Source organism: Heloderma suspectum, chromosome 2 (genome assembly GCF_057233095.1).
Source record: "Heloderma suspectum isolate Gila_16-S chromosome 2, 16-S_ref, whole genome shotgun sequence".
In the NCBI taxonomy this organism is placed as follows: domain Eukaryota; kingdom Metazoa; phylum Chordata; class Lepidosauria; order Squamata; family Helodermatidae; genus Heloderma; species Heloderma suspectum.
In genome coordinates, this window is record NC_139459.1 from 233,297,293 (window position 1) to 233,312,378 (window position 15,086).

At 46.2% G+C, this 15,086-nt stretch overlaps 1 protein-coding gene across 4 annotated transcripts in view; it reads right to left on the minus strand.

Moving 5' to 3' along the window:
• ADGRE5 (adhesion G protein-coupled receptor E5) overlaps positions 1-1,140 on the minus strand; it is a 58,665-nt gene extending 57,525 nt beyond the window's left edge. For 2 of the 4 annotated variants that reach the window (XM_084838480.1, XM_084838482.1), the window contains exon 1: positions 974-1,140. In XM_084838480.1, coding sequence (XP_084694606.1) covers positions 974-1,121 — 148 coding nt within the window. In that variant the 5' untranslated portion in view covers positions 1,122-1,140. The remainder of the gene's footprint in view (positions 1-973) is intronic. The other 2 variants (XM_084838483.1, XM_084838484.1) reach the window with 2 other exon arrangements.
• Positions 1,141-15,086: the final 13,946 nt, after the last annotated feature.

A 15,086-nucleotide genomic window follows, 5' to 3' on the forward strand; every position in this document is an offset into this window, starting at 1 on the left:
CGCCGAACGCGGGCGGGCGACCCTGTTCCCCTCCCCCTTCAAGTGTTCGTTTAACCGCTCCTCATACGTGGGTGTGGGTGGGGGTGGCTCTTAACTCTTTCCTTCCCAGCCATTTGCGGCCCTCAAAACCCACAGATCTCCACCTGGTTTCATTCCCGCCCCGCGCACGCTTTCCTTGATATCTGGGGACGGGGCGTCTCTCTCTCTCTCTCTCTCTCACATACACACACTCACTCCTAGGGAGAAAAACAGCTTGCTTTCGTCTACCTCCCCCCAGCTGCTAATCTTTCTAACGGGGGGGTGGGTTTTGCTTGTGTTTCATTTTCACTTTATTTTGTATACGCCAGAGAGCTGGGAAGGAAAAGGTGAAGCCACCCCCTCCTGCGCCCCCGCCCCGCCCCTCTGCCCAGCCCGAAGCCACCCTCAGCGGCGCGTAGCGGAGCGCTTGCCCCGCACCACAGGTTGATAACACAGGTTTGCGAGATGGAGTTTGTGAAGCCGTTCGTGGGGAAGATACATGGGAAATGTTCTGAGCATTGGTAAGCTCCAGACCAGGCTCGTTATTACAGACTTGATCTATTAAGATCTGGGTAGATAATCACATGGTTCCTGTTGCTACGACAGGATTTTATGATCCAAGGCGATGTACAAAAGAAGACGGAGGGAAAGCCCGCTATGGCATTTACATGAGCGCACACACGCAGAGGCGGCGGTTGAAAAAGTGTTACGAGGAACTTCTCGCGTTCCAGCGCATTCCCACGCTCGCGTCCAGCCCGCGCCCTCGGAGCCCATCGGCGCAGCAGCAGCTCCCCCGGAAAGGACGGAGCCCTAGCCGCTTGAAAACACCGAGCAGCCGTTCCGACCAACGGGATGAACCTTGCTGATCGCGGCTTCGAGGTAACCCAAGCTAGCGGCAGCCGAAGCACCGGGCAGAGCAACGCAGGGCGCGCCACGCCGCCGGGGACTGACTCACCCAAGGCCACAAGTAGCCGCAGAGCGGGCTCCATGCCCCTGGTCGGGCGGCGGGGGATTCCTGGGTCCCGTAGGCTGGTGTGGCGAGAGCACCGCGCCGGGCGGAGAGAGGGAGCGCGAGTGAGAAGGGGACGGGCGCGGGGCGGCATCGGCTGCTCCAGCCAGGACCCGCCCAGAGAGAACGGCAGGGGCCGGGCGGAGAGAAGGGCGGGGGAAGAAGCGGTACTACCACTGCTGGGCTCTAGCCAAGGCGGCCTCCCCCGCCCCAGTGAGCCCAGGCATCTTTGGGTGGAATGGGCAAAGGGGGGCTGGGCATGAGCCAGGCTTTGGTCGCAGAGCTGCTCTCCCCTGGGGAATAGGGACAAACGGAGCATCTCTGAACTCTTTGCTGTCATCGCCAAGGAAACCAAACCAGCCCTCGCACATCACACAAGGGAGAGTAGCCAGAGCTTCCCTTGAAGGAGGTGAGATTTAGGCGGCCTAAAGGGCACCTCTCCTTTCCAAATAAAATAGGGGCAGGAAAGTGTCTTAACTGCAAACCCTGAAATCTGGTATCCTCTCAAACCCTACACCAACGTGTTGCACTGCTGAGTGTGGGTGGCGAGGTATGTGGCACAAACCTAGCAGAAAACTTAGGCACAGGTTTTAAGGGGTCAGGAGCTGAAGGGATGACATTTTGTCCCTGGCATTGTGTACCTGAAACAGGACATGTCACGTGTTGCTGCTTAAGGCAAAGAACAAGATGGTATCCCCACCCCGTTCCACATACAGAAATCGACTGGACTGGCAATTGAGTGTTACTTCAACACTGGTGATGGGACCTTGTTCTCTGGCACACCTAAGGGTAGTCAGCTACCCTTAGGGGGAGCAGGGCGGGCCAGCTGACACACACAGCTCTGGCCCTGAATACCCTGATGCCTCCCATCTGTTGCTTGAGGAAGCTGACTTGAAAACAGGGCTTGGTCCCACTTTAGATGGATATTAGAAGTGGATCGCCTTGTGTGCTGTTTGAGTTTGTGTGCAACTGGATTTCTCTCATGGGTTGGGGGTGCTTGCAAAGAAGACCCTACCCTATACCTGAGGGGTATTCCCCTCCCTGGGGGTAGGGGGGACCTGGCCAGCCTCCCTGTTCAGTAACTGAAGCCAAGCAGTTGAACTTAGAAGGATCTAGGGCGGGTGTGGGCAGAGAGGTGGATATTTCTGCTCACATGTATTTTCCTTGGCATGTCTAAGAGCAGGGCAAGCAGAAGGGGCAGAATTGGAGGCCAGGAGTCTAGCTAAACTGAGTTTGACTGTTGAAAAGGAATGAAGCCTGAAATACAATGCTGACTGCTCTCTGAGGAAGAGCCATCAATCTCCAAAGCCCCTTAGTAAACTGGTGGTGCAGTGTTGATTGGGATCACATACTCCTCCTTGTGTTGTACAAATCTGGGAAGAGTTCCATGCTGTGGATAAACTCCAAGTGATCTAGGTAGATCACTAGCAAGATACCCTAAGCTCCCTTGTGCATTTCCAAGTTGCTTATCCTGTAAACATATAAGTACTAGAAACTTTAAAAAGAAAACTTAAGTTCTCAAGAAAAATTATGTGGAGATGGTGATGAAAGTCAGCAAACAGGAACAAGTATTAGCAAACCACTTAACCCACATTCATCATTAAGCTTCATGTTGATGGCAATTGTCCATACAGGATATAAACACATATGCCTGGTCCCTGAAACTCCTGTGGACCTGCTGATCCCATGATGGCTTTAGTATGTGAGCAGGCCTTATAGTCACTGTATGCTCAAATGTGGTTGATTTCCACAGTGAGAATGCCACTTCGGCAGGGTGTCACAATCACAAGAGTAAGTTGTATTTGTGCCCACAGGGACTGCATGTAGGGCTAAGACACGCCACACACCTTACACAGAATTCCCAAGGATGGAGCACACAGATGCCACAACGAGTGTGAACTGTCTTAAATGCGCTGAGTCCTAACACCTTTGTCACTGGTAATGCTCCTCAACCCTTGACTTTGGTCAATCCTGCCCTTGCTGTTTAATTACAGTACAAATATAAAACTTAGAGGCAGGATAAGCAAGCAAGTTAAAATATGCATTACAATTCTTGCTGTGGTTAAAGTATACAATACAGGGACGTAGTTATCAACTGAAATGTACATCTTTACATTCAACAAAGGGAACACAGGATCTAGAGATAAGCTGAAGAATTTACAGTGCTATGCATGTCTAATTAGAAGTAAGCCTGATTGAGCAATGGGGCTTACCCCCAGGTAAGTGTGTATAGGATTGCAACCTAAGATAATAATACCAAACGTTTCTTTTCTTTCTTGCAACTCCACCATATATTTTAAAAATTGTCTTTAGGTTTCTGATAAACCAGCACTTGCTTTCTTCTAATTTATGTTTTTTAAATATTTTATGTGCAGACAAATGCCCCTGTGATGCCATCTTATTACAGTTTTCATTGTAACTAAGGGCGCAATCCTATCCACATAGGCGGCCGCCTCCTTGCTGTCTAGCCGCAGGAGCACGGAGCGGGGAAGGAGGCTGCTGTATGACACATAGGATGTGTCGTACAGGCATTTCCCCCGTCCCCTCCCTACCCCCAGCCACGCCCCCTTTTGGCCACTCTGCGCTGTCTTGTCAGCGCAGAGGATGGGGCTGTTCCGCACTGCCTCTGAGGCAGCGCAGAAGTGAGGGGAGATCAGTTTTCCTGGAACCGACCTCAGAGCACAGACTCCAAGGTTGGTTCCCGGATAGCACGATATCCTATGGCCGTCTAGCTGCTGTCTAGTGGCCATAGGATTGCTCCCTAAATGTAGTTGAAAAATTAGCCTTTTCCAAATAAGGAATGCCACACTTAATCAGGTATGGGTTTTTTTGTGTGTTTTTTTGCAAGCCTCTGATCATGTTCATACATGATGTATCTTTTTGTGTCTCTCTTCTAAGTACAACCAGCATGCAATTTAGACTGCAACTTCTTATCATTTGACTGAAGGAACCAACTTTTCAAAGTCTGATTTATTTTGTTGAATATAATATTTCTGTTTCTGCATGGTCAAAAAAGATCTTATTTGGAAATACTGAAAAATGCAGTCTCTCTTGACTTTGGGGCAATGTCTGTTCATTTAGTATGTTGCCTTTGTACTGACTTAGTAGAGCAAAAGAGTTAATGGAACAAGAGATGGCAGTTGCTGTGCTACTACTGCTCTGTAGACTGGGATTAATTAATATTTCTTGACTCCCCTTGAGCTGGGAAATGTACTGCAGGTTTTGACATGGTCTATAGAATTTGCAGAAGTGGGAGTAGAGTACATTATGGAAGCTTGAGAGGAAGCAGAGTTGTCTGCCAAAATCCCTCAGGGCATGGGACTGTTTTACATCTCAGGAGAATATGTCAGTCAGTAAAGAAGAAATGAGAGGTTTCCCCCCCACACCCCTCAGCCCTTATTTCTGAATTTTTTTTTTATCAGGGTGGTAATAATAACTGCATAAATAAGGAACAAAGATAAATGAAATAAAGATGGTAAAATGTTGAATGCTTCTTAGAAAGAAAATGGGGAAAATATGGAGATAAATATGCATAAGGTGGTGGTAACTGCTCTGAATAAGGTGCTAGTGTGGGTGCTTGTTTAATTACTTCTGTCTTCATCGCCATGTTTTAGAAGTCATATCTAGTTCTGCTGGTGAGAAGTATGTTGGCTCAACTGGATCTGTCTCTGGATCCATGACAGGAGGGTATTGGTGCCATGTGGCATTCACTGCAAATGTGTTTGGGGCTTCGTGTCACAAGCAGGCATAATAAGTTTACATATTAAATCAGAGTACACTTTTAAAAGCTTGCTTGGTATTTGTTGTCATGGCATTTCAGCTACATTGGAGTTCTTCCACAAGGACCAGAAGGCAGAAGCAGAATCCAAACAGGTTTTTGAGTCTAGAAAATATGCCCAGACAACTACAAAACCTTGAGGACAGATGGTGCAATAGCAGATGATGTCAAAGAAACTTGGTGGAAGTTCTCATCCAGAGATGGTGTTCAGGGGCAATGTGATACTGATCACCAAAAAGAGCTTCCTTTGTTATAGACTCAACAGTGGTCATTGTCTGCTGCTGCTGCTGCTTCTCTTTCTCCTTCTCCTTGTTTTAAAAAGGACCTAAGGGAACAGTGACTCTAAGCATGTGAAAAATGTCTTTCCCTTGGACTAGGAAAAATGCACCCAAATAATAGTTGTCCCCAACACACCTAATTAAAAAAAAGAGTACATAGAAGGAACACAAAAAAGAAATGTGAAGCTACCTTAACTAGGTCAAACCATTGGTCAATCCAGCTCAGTACATCTTAACCGGCAAAAACAACAAAGGGTCTTGTGACACATTAAATACTAATAGTGGCTCTGCAGGGGTTCAGGCAGGAGTCTCTCTCAGCCCCACCTCAAGATGCCAGGGATTGAAGCTGGCCCTTTTGCATGCAAAGCCTGTGCTCTACCATTGAACAATGGCCCTCCCTGTGCACGACTCAATGTACCCTCAATGCATTTCTTAAAAGAGTAGTGATCATGGCCCACAGGAATTGCATCAAAGAGAGAATTTTCTCCAGGTGTAGCTTCTCTTATCTTTCGTGGTGCTATAGTATGAGCTACAACTGACAGAATTATCCCTTCAGTTCATCTCCTGTTGGACAGGAATTCTGCATGAATAATTTTTTGTTACCTGAAGCCATAGGCTGTGAACAGAAAATTGGATTCAGGGCCAGCACTAGACTTCAGGTTGCCTTGGGCAAGCTGCTGCTGAAGGTCCCTCCTCTCCCCCCCCCCCTGCTTTCACCAAATAGAGCTCATCAGGAATCGTAGTCTGCTCTGGAAGCATTTGTTTCCATGTCATTTCATAGATGTTTGCTGTGAAAACTCTGCAGGATACCAGAATCGTATTCACCCCTTCTTCTGACAACCCATGCTCTAAGAGTAGCCCTTTCTCAACCCCCAGGTGCAGAGTTGGATCCAGGCTGGATCCAGGTAGATAATTGGGCCCTAAGATATCAAATCCAGTCAGGTTGGAGGTTTCTGGGGCAGGCTTGCACTGAGGTCTATCAAGTCCAAAAACCAGGGCCTCCTATGCCAATGTGGAGCTGTCATCACCACCTTTGCCCCAATCATACAAATCTTGCACTGTGCCTGTGCCAACATAGGAATTGGAGGGAAATGCATACAGGAAGCTCTGTGGCCACACTGAGTGCAGATTATCCATGGATTCCACCTTCAGTTTCTGAAATGATCCTCTCCACTTTCCTGTTTGTTTTCATGGTAAGGAGGTTGAGAATAGGGACAACCCACCATTTGGCTATGAAATGGAAAATTGTTGGAAGTAACGCCCATTCGCCTTGATTCACCTTCTCTTGGCTCAGCCAATCTGCTTGTACAGAGGCTATGTAAGTTCACATATTTTAATGTGGTTGTATCAATCATATATCAGCCACCCTTTTGTAAGCAATGTGGATCCCTATTCATTAAATTTTTATTTTGTCAATGAGGCATGGACCCAACAAATACTTACTACATTGCCAGGTCGCTTGAGTTCCTGTAGAATATAAAATCAAATACAATGGTTAAGTAACAATATAGGTTAATATGCATCCCCTGTAGACACTGATGAATCAATAGGGGGGCATGGAAGCATCTTGCATTAATAGCAATTGCTTCCATAACTACATCTGAATTATCTATGGAGCTTCTTGAGAAGGGGAGCATGACTATATACTCCTATGTGATCTGCAGAATCTAGAGAGTTCCCGTGCTGGAGAATCCAAGAGTCTTCTTTTCCTCCCCCAGTGGGTCTTGAATCCATGTCCCAAGAAGAGCTCTGGTGTCTCCTCTCTGCAGATCTCCTGACAAGGGAGATATATGGGTGCTGGGAATTTCCATGTGATTATTTAGTTTTAACACAAGGAAAACGGAATAATCTGAGAATTTCTCTTGGGAAGGTACCTGATCAATAAACCTGAATCCAAGGAAATTTAGGGTTCTTCAGGGGGCATGAAAACATTTTGCCTTGAATCTAATCTGTGGAGGAAGAGTTCAGATATCAAACCACAATAAGTTTTAGACAGTAAAACTAGTTCAAATGTTGAACTGTCCTCCATACTGATAGGATATTGTCATCCTGACAGAAAATTGTGAAGTTCCTATAATCCCTGCACTTAAACCGCTTCCTAAAGGGATACGGGTGTACAAAATTATTACAGAGGTGTTCAGAATTATGCACAGTGTGGAGAATGTGGATAGGGAGACATTTTTCTCCCTCTCTCATAATACTAGAACCTGGGGTCATCCCATGAAGCTGATTGGTGGGAGATTCAGCACAGATAATAGGAAGTACTTCTTCATACAGCACATAGTTAAACTATGGAATTCGCTACCACAGGACGTAGTGATGGCCACCAATTTGGATGGCTTTAAAGGGGGGTCAGACAAATTCCTGGAGGAAAAGGCTATCAATGGCTACTAGTCCTGATGGCTCTACACTGCCTCCAGTATCAGAAGTAGCAAACGTATGTACACCAGTTGCTGGGGAACATGGGCGGGAGGGTGCTGTGGCACTCATGTCCTGTTTGTGGGTTTCCCGTGCACAGCTGATTGGCCACTGTGAACAGAATGCTGGACTAGATGGACCCTTGTTCTGATCCAGCAGGGCCCTTCTTAGTTCTTAGGAACTAGTAAAGTGCTTGGAAGGTTTCTCTTCCTTTTATCACGAGACAGACAAAGAAGCTGCTTCTTGTCCATGATTCTATTACAACATCTTCAAAAGGAGTACTTGCCAAAGAAAGGAGTAAAAACAAATTAGCCTCAGAGTTGAAGTATACACTTACAAGCTGTAGATTTAGTCCGATCATATCTGCAGCCAGAATCCAGGCTCTCTATCACTGGCCTCTCAGGGCTGGGGAGAGAGAGAGGCAGCTCCCTGTATAGAATAAATGGCTCCTCCTGTACTAGTGGCTTCAGGGGAAAAGGTGGGAAAGTCATCAGCTAGGAAGGAACTTCCTCATCTCTGCCCAGACCGCACACTGCCCCTTCTGCTTCTGAAGTAGAGGGTGTATAAAACTCTTCACAGGAAACAGTTCTGGAAACCTTTAGTCTCCTCACCGGAGAGTTCACCGCCCTTCTGTTTCTGAGGGGAAAGTGAGGTCTGGCACATCTAACCTCTTGGTATACTGAAGAACAGCCACATTAAGTTGTACCAGCATGGGGTATCTGGACTGGTTGAGAGGATTTTTTTGTAACTCCCCAACTTTGTGGGAACACTGTGGGCTGAGGGGTCAAGTTGGGGGAGAAGATGGGGGGAGATTTCTCCCACCTTCTCTCTTGTGGGAGTTGAATTTATGGGCCCTCCTTTCCTCACTGCACAGAGAGGGATGGGGATGGAGCTTCCTGCCTTTTCCTGGGCTGTGCCTCAGGGACAGCACGCCCTTCCTCATAACTTGACCTATCTAATAATAAATAATTCCAAGTGTGAGGCTTTCCCATCAGTGAATGGGGTTTGAGAGGATCCCTGCTGCCTCAGCCTTCAGCACTCTTTCATCCCCGGACAGGGTAGATTAGTGCCTGCCCGTGATGACCATCCTGGTACACTAGGAGTCAATGTCAAGTGAGCATAGCTCCTGGGAACTGGACAGGTTCCCAGGTAATGAGGAGACAGTCGCACCACTACAGATGGACTTTGCTCCTTAGGCATGAGGTCTCTGGAGAATGCACCCCTGGCTAATGAGGTGAGTCACGCTGCTATGGGTGGACTTTGCTCATTGGGCTTCTGGGAAACAACCCAATTGCCAACTGCCCCAGCCCCTCTCATAATGATGCTCCAAGGGGTGTGGCAATAGTGTTGGGCTGGCCTTTCCTGCCTGGACAGTGAACATCACAGCCGCCGTGTCCATGGTCTGCTCTGAAACTCCTCAGCTCTGTCAACACCCTGTTGCTTGGAGCTAGGCAGGACTGGAATCTCATCATTTTGTCCCAATTCCAGGCCCTATCCCCCATCACTGCCACAGGGCCTCGCTGACCCCTTGGAATGTTAAGAGTGTTGTTGGGCTCTGCACTCTGTTGGAGGAGGTTGTTCAGCATCTGCCATGACAACCATGGTGGTTGTGAGTCTTGACAGGCTTTCTGTGTGTGGGCTTTCTCTGTCAGCTCTGCTGACGGTCATTACCCACCATCACCAGAGCACTAGCCCTCCCTGACGTGGAAAGAAATGGGCATGGAGAGCTGCACCCAGATGCCACTACCTCCCCTTCCAGGGCTGTGAGATGAGCCACAGTAATGAAGGGTGTGTGATTGCCAGATTGGGATGAGCTCCTTGGAGGACATTGTGGAGTGTTTGACATGATAGCTGTTGACTCTCGTCAACAGGTTTCCTGCTTGCAGGCTTTCTGTGTTGGCACCACCGAGAGGCACAACTTCCAACCATCTCCAGAGTGCTAGCTGTGCCTGATTCTGACAGAAACGGGTATGGAGAGCTGCACCTGGAAGCTGCCATCTCCTCTTCCTGGTCCATGAACTCAGCCAGAGTAAAGAAGGGCGTGTGATTGCTGGATCAGGATGCGCTCCTTAGACTAGATGTCACTGAGGGGACTGGAGCATTCTGATAATCAAGTATGCCCTCCAACAAACAATAAAGGTAGGCTTAAGTACTTCTTGTTCTGCCTCTTTGAAAATAAAAAGCTTTGTTTTTCGACAGTGGCCATAATGAGACAGAAATGACAAAGACTCCCAAGTGGGAAGTGAGGAGAGACTCCTGCCTAGCTCCACATTGGACGTCTGAACAAAAATAAAGACAAAAAAGTTAGAAAGAAAAGTCACTGCTCCGAAGGCTAACTTGGGAGCCACTGATTAACCTGCACTCCTGTGGAAGGTAGAGCCAAGACTGAGAGGGGCTCCTGCCCCTCAGGATGGGTACAAGTCTGATCTGATTGGCCCTGCTTCCCATGGAAGTGGGAGTTAACCCTTTCCTGCCAGCTCCACTCCGTTGCTGACCAAGAATGATGAGGGAAGATGCACTTGAGTGAAATATTAAAATTCCCAGTATGCTGAGTAGGCAAGCTGGAGATCCAGAAGTGGAGAGAGGCTGATCTATGGAGGTGAATGTCTAGACTGCAGCAGTGGAAGGGGTTTCTCCAGTCCTCTCCTTCCCTCTTCAAGATTCTGTTCCCTGCCTCTGCCATACATGTTCAAGAATCAAGGAGATTGATATATGGCATGTGACTTTTTGTAGACTTTCACATGAAAATATGCAAGAATCCATAGGGACAAATTAGATGTGGAATGCAAATGCCTATAACAAAACCCCAACAATTTTTGTTAAATGAAAAGCAGCCCATGAAATGTTGTAGGAACATAGGAAGCTGCCTCATACTGAGTCACACCATGAGCCCATCTAGCCCAGTATTGTTGACACTGACTGGCAGCAGTGGCTGTCCAGGGTTTCAGCAGGATTCTTTCCCAGCCCTACCTGGAGATGCTAGGGATTGAACCTGGGACCTTCTGCATGCAAAACAGGGGCTCCACCACTGACTTATGGTCCAAGCACTCAACTAGTGCAAATAATATTATTAAAAGTACTATAAGCTGTCCTGGGCAAGTCATAAATTCACTGGGAAGGCAAAATAAACAGATAAATCAGACTAAATTCTTAACTGAGAACTCATTCTCTAACAGCCTTCACGTTTGAAAGCATTTTAAAAATTCTTACGGAGATCCATGTGTGTTTCTTCTCTGCTCCTAAGGAGCACACTTGACTTATTATGTTACATTTAATGTACTGGAATGTTTGGTCTCATTTGAAATACGTGTTGGTTTTTAAAACGATGAGTGCTTTTCATAGCTTCTTTTACTCCACTATTTAGCAATTCCACTATTCATTTACTCCTTTCCAGATGTTAGATATAGACATACTGGTATTTTTAAACAGTGCCCACGCATTCTTGAGGGACATTTTGCCTCATAAACTATTCTTTCACATTGTTTTCTAATGAGTGTCCTCATTTTTTCATTGTTACTTTTTGCATCGTTCCTTTTTTGTGAAGAATTAACTTTTAAGTATGATGGGCCTCCTCATTGCCCCCCCCATCTTATCTTCTACAAAGGTTGAATGTTGACAATTATGGTGTCTATTCCTAGAAATTCAGCTATATTTACATCTTGGATCTGTTCCTATATTCCACTTAGGAATAAATTGGACACTGACTCTACAGACCTAGCTGCAGTAGAAAACAATAATATATGACTTTGAGAAAATGTATCTCTGTGTGCCACCCTGAGATGTGTAACTTTCCCCATAAATTCAAGGATCATTTAAGCCAGCCTTCCCCAACCTGGTGCCCTCCAGATAAATTGGATTACAATGCCTATCATACACAGCTATGCTGGCTGGGTGCTGGGAGTTTCAATCTAAGACATCTGCAGGGAAATAGGATGGCTGGCTTAAGCATTCGTTATTACTGTGACTTACTCTTATTACTTTTATTTTGCTGTCTCTCCCATGTTCTTCAGAATTAGAATAATAGATTAACCACTGCGCATGGAGGGGGAAGCAGGGCCACACATGTTAACCATGTTACACATGGCCACACCCCAATTTTGGTGCACTCTTCTTGCCATATACCTCAGTGCTTGCATGCTCCCTTGAACATGGGAAAGTGTACCATAAAGGCCCCTTTCCTGGGTTTAACTGACTGTATGGATGTTGGGGTGAGGTCAGAGGGGCATTCTGATGTCAGGGGCCTTGCACCCTTCTCACATGTTCATGGAATGCATGAGTAGTTACTCTGAAAAGGGCTGATCTTACAGCCCAATCTATAACACGTTTACTTGGAAGGATGGGACTTGGCATCTTCGTAAGAGTGCTTAAAATTACAGTCTGAAGTTAATTAACTCTGAGAAAACCAGATCTGCTGTTGACAACTCTAGAAACTTGCTAAACTGAATTGGGGCCTGTTGTAGCATCTAGGTAAGTGATCCATAATGATTCTCTTCCTCACTGGCTCTTGTTCACTGGTGTAAAAGTATCTCTTGCTGTACTTTTATAGCTGAAGAAAGGTAACAGGAAACTTGGGTTAATGTACCTTCTCAGACTAACTCACTGGACATCAGTAAAGGAAGCCCTGTTGTTGAGCTTTCTCCAAGCTGTTGGACTTCAGCTGCCATCATCCAAAGCCAGCATGGCGATGGCCACGGTGGCTGGGGATGATGAGACCTGTAATCCAATCTGTGGAAGGCACCAGCTTGGTGAAGTCTGCTATTAAGAAGTGCAGGCAATCAATTTTGTGTGTGTGTGTGAGTCAGACAGACAGACACCATGTCCCATCAAAACCTTTGTTGTTGTTGTTGTTCAGTCGTTCAGTCGTGTCCGACTCTTCGTGACCCCATGGACCATAGCACGCCAGGCCTTCCTGTCCTGCACTCTCTCCCGGAGCATGCTCAAGTCCATATTCATTGCATCGCTGATGCTATCTAGCCATCTCATCCTCTGCCATCCCCTTCTCCTTTTGCCCTCAGTCTTTCCCAGCATCAGGGTCTTTTCCAGAGAGTTTTCTCTTCGCATTAGGTGGCCAAAATATTTGAGCTTCCGCTTCAGTATCTGTCCTTCCAATGAGCACTCAGGGTTTATTTCCTTTAGGATGGACTGATTTGACCTCCTTGCAGTCCAGGGGACTCGTAAGAGTCTTCTCCAGCACCACAGTTCGAAAGCATCAATTCTTCGGTGCTCAGCCTTCTTTATAGTCCAGCTCTCACAGCCATACGTTACTACTGGGAAAACCATAGCTTTGATTAGACGGACCTTTGTCGGCAAGGTGATGTCTCTGCTTCTTACTATGCTGTCTAGGTTTGCCATAGCTTTCCTCCCAAGGAGCAAGCGTCTTTTAATTTCATGGCTACAGTCACCGTCTGCAGTGATCTTGGAGCCCAAGAAAGTAAAATCTGTCACTGCTTCCATTTCTTCCCCTTCTATATGCCAGGAAGTGATGGGGCCAGATGCCATGATCTTAGTTTTTTAATGTTGAGTTTCAAACCAGCTTTTGCACTCTCCTCTTTCACCCTCAACAAGAGGCTCTTTAGATCCTCTTCACTTTCCGCCATTAGGGTGGTATCATCTGCATATCTGAGGTTGTTGATAATTCTCCCGGCAATCTTAATTCCGACCTGTGATTCATCCAACCTGGCATTTCTCATGATGTACTCTGCATATAAATTAAATAAGCAGGGCGACAATATACAGCCTTGTCGTACTCCTTTCCCAATTTTGAAGCAATCGGTTGTTCCATGTGTGGTTCTTACTGTTGCTTCTTGACCCTCGTACAGGTTTCTCAGGAGACAGGTAAGGTGGTCTGGTACCCCCATCTCTTTCAGAATTTGCCAGAGTTTGTTGTGATCCACACAATCAAAGGCTTTAGCATAGTCAATGAAGCAGAAATAGACGTTTTTCTGGAATTCTCTTGCTTTCTCCATGATCCAGTGAAAGTTGGCAATTTGATCTCTAGTTCCTCTGCCTCTTCGAAACCCAGCTTGTACTTCTGGTAGTTCTCGGTTCGCATACTGCTGAAGCCTAGCTTGTAGGATTTTGAGTATAACCTTGCTGGCATGTGAAATGAGCGCAATTGTATGGTAGTTTGAACACTCTTTGGCGTTGCCCTTCTTTGGAATTGGAATGTAAACTGACCTTTTCCAGTCTTGTGGCCACTGTTGAGTGTTCCAGATTTGTTGGCATATTGAGTGCGGCACTTTAACAGCATCGTCTTTTAGGATTTTAAATAGCTCAGCTGGAATACTGTCATCTCCGCTAGCTTTGTTGTTAGTAATGCTTCCTAAGGCCCACTTCACTTCACTCTCGAGGATGTCTGGCTCAAGTTCAGTGACCACACTATCATGGCTATCAGGGACATTCAGATCTTTCCTGTATAGTTCTTCTGTGTATTCTTGCCACCTCTTCTTAATCTCATCTGCTTCTGTTAGGTCCCTGCCTTCTTTGTCCTTTATCATGCCCGTCTTTGCACAAAACGTTCCCTTCAGATCTCCGATTTTCTTGAAGAGATCTCTAGTCTTTCCCATTCTGTTGTTTTCCTCGATTTCTTTGCATTGTTCACTTAAGAAGGCCTTCTTGTCTCTCCTTGCTATTCTCTGGAACTCTGCATTCAGTTGGATATATCTTCCCCTTTCTCCCTTGCTTTTCACTTCCCTTCTTTCCTCAGCTACTTGTAAAGCCTTATCAGACAGCCACTTTGCTTTCTGGCATTTCTTTTTCTTTGGGATGGATTGAGTTGCTGCCTCCTGAACAATGTTACGGACCTCCGTCCATAGTTCCTCAGGCACTCTTTCTTTCAGGTCTAATCTCTTAAATCTATTTGTCACCTCCACTGTATATTCATAAGGGATATGATTTAGGTCATACCTGAACGGTTTAGTGGTTTTCCCTACATTCTTTAATTTAAGCCGAAAGTTTGCAACAAGAAGCTCATGATCTGAGCCACAGTCAGCTCCAGGTCTTGTTTTTACTGACTGTATGGAGCTTCTCCATCTTTGGCTGCAAAGGACATAATCAATCTGATTTCGATATTGACCATCTGGTGATGTCCATGTGTAGAGTCGCCTCTTGTGCTGTTGGAAAAGAGTGTTTGCTATGATCAGCGTGTTCTCTTGGCAAAACTCTATTAGCCTTTGTCCTGCTTCATTTTGTACACCAAGGCCATGCCTGCCTGTTATCCCGGTGATTTCTTGACTTCCTACTTTAGCATTCCAATCCCCTATGATGAAGAGGACACCTTTTTTTGTTGTTAGTTCTAGAAGGTGTTGTAGGTCTTCATAGAACCGATCAACCTCAGCTTCTTTGGCATCAGTGGTTGGGGCATAGACTTGAATTACTGTGATGTTGAATGGTTTGCCTTGGATTTGTACTGAGATCATTCTATCGTTTTTGAGATTGTACCCCAGTACTGCTTTTCCCACCCTTTTGTTGGCTATGAGTGCTACTCCAGTTCTTCTAAGGGATTCTTGGCCACAATAGTAGATATGATGGTCATCTGAATTAAATTCGCCCATGCTTGTCCATTTTAGTTCGCTGATTCCCAAGA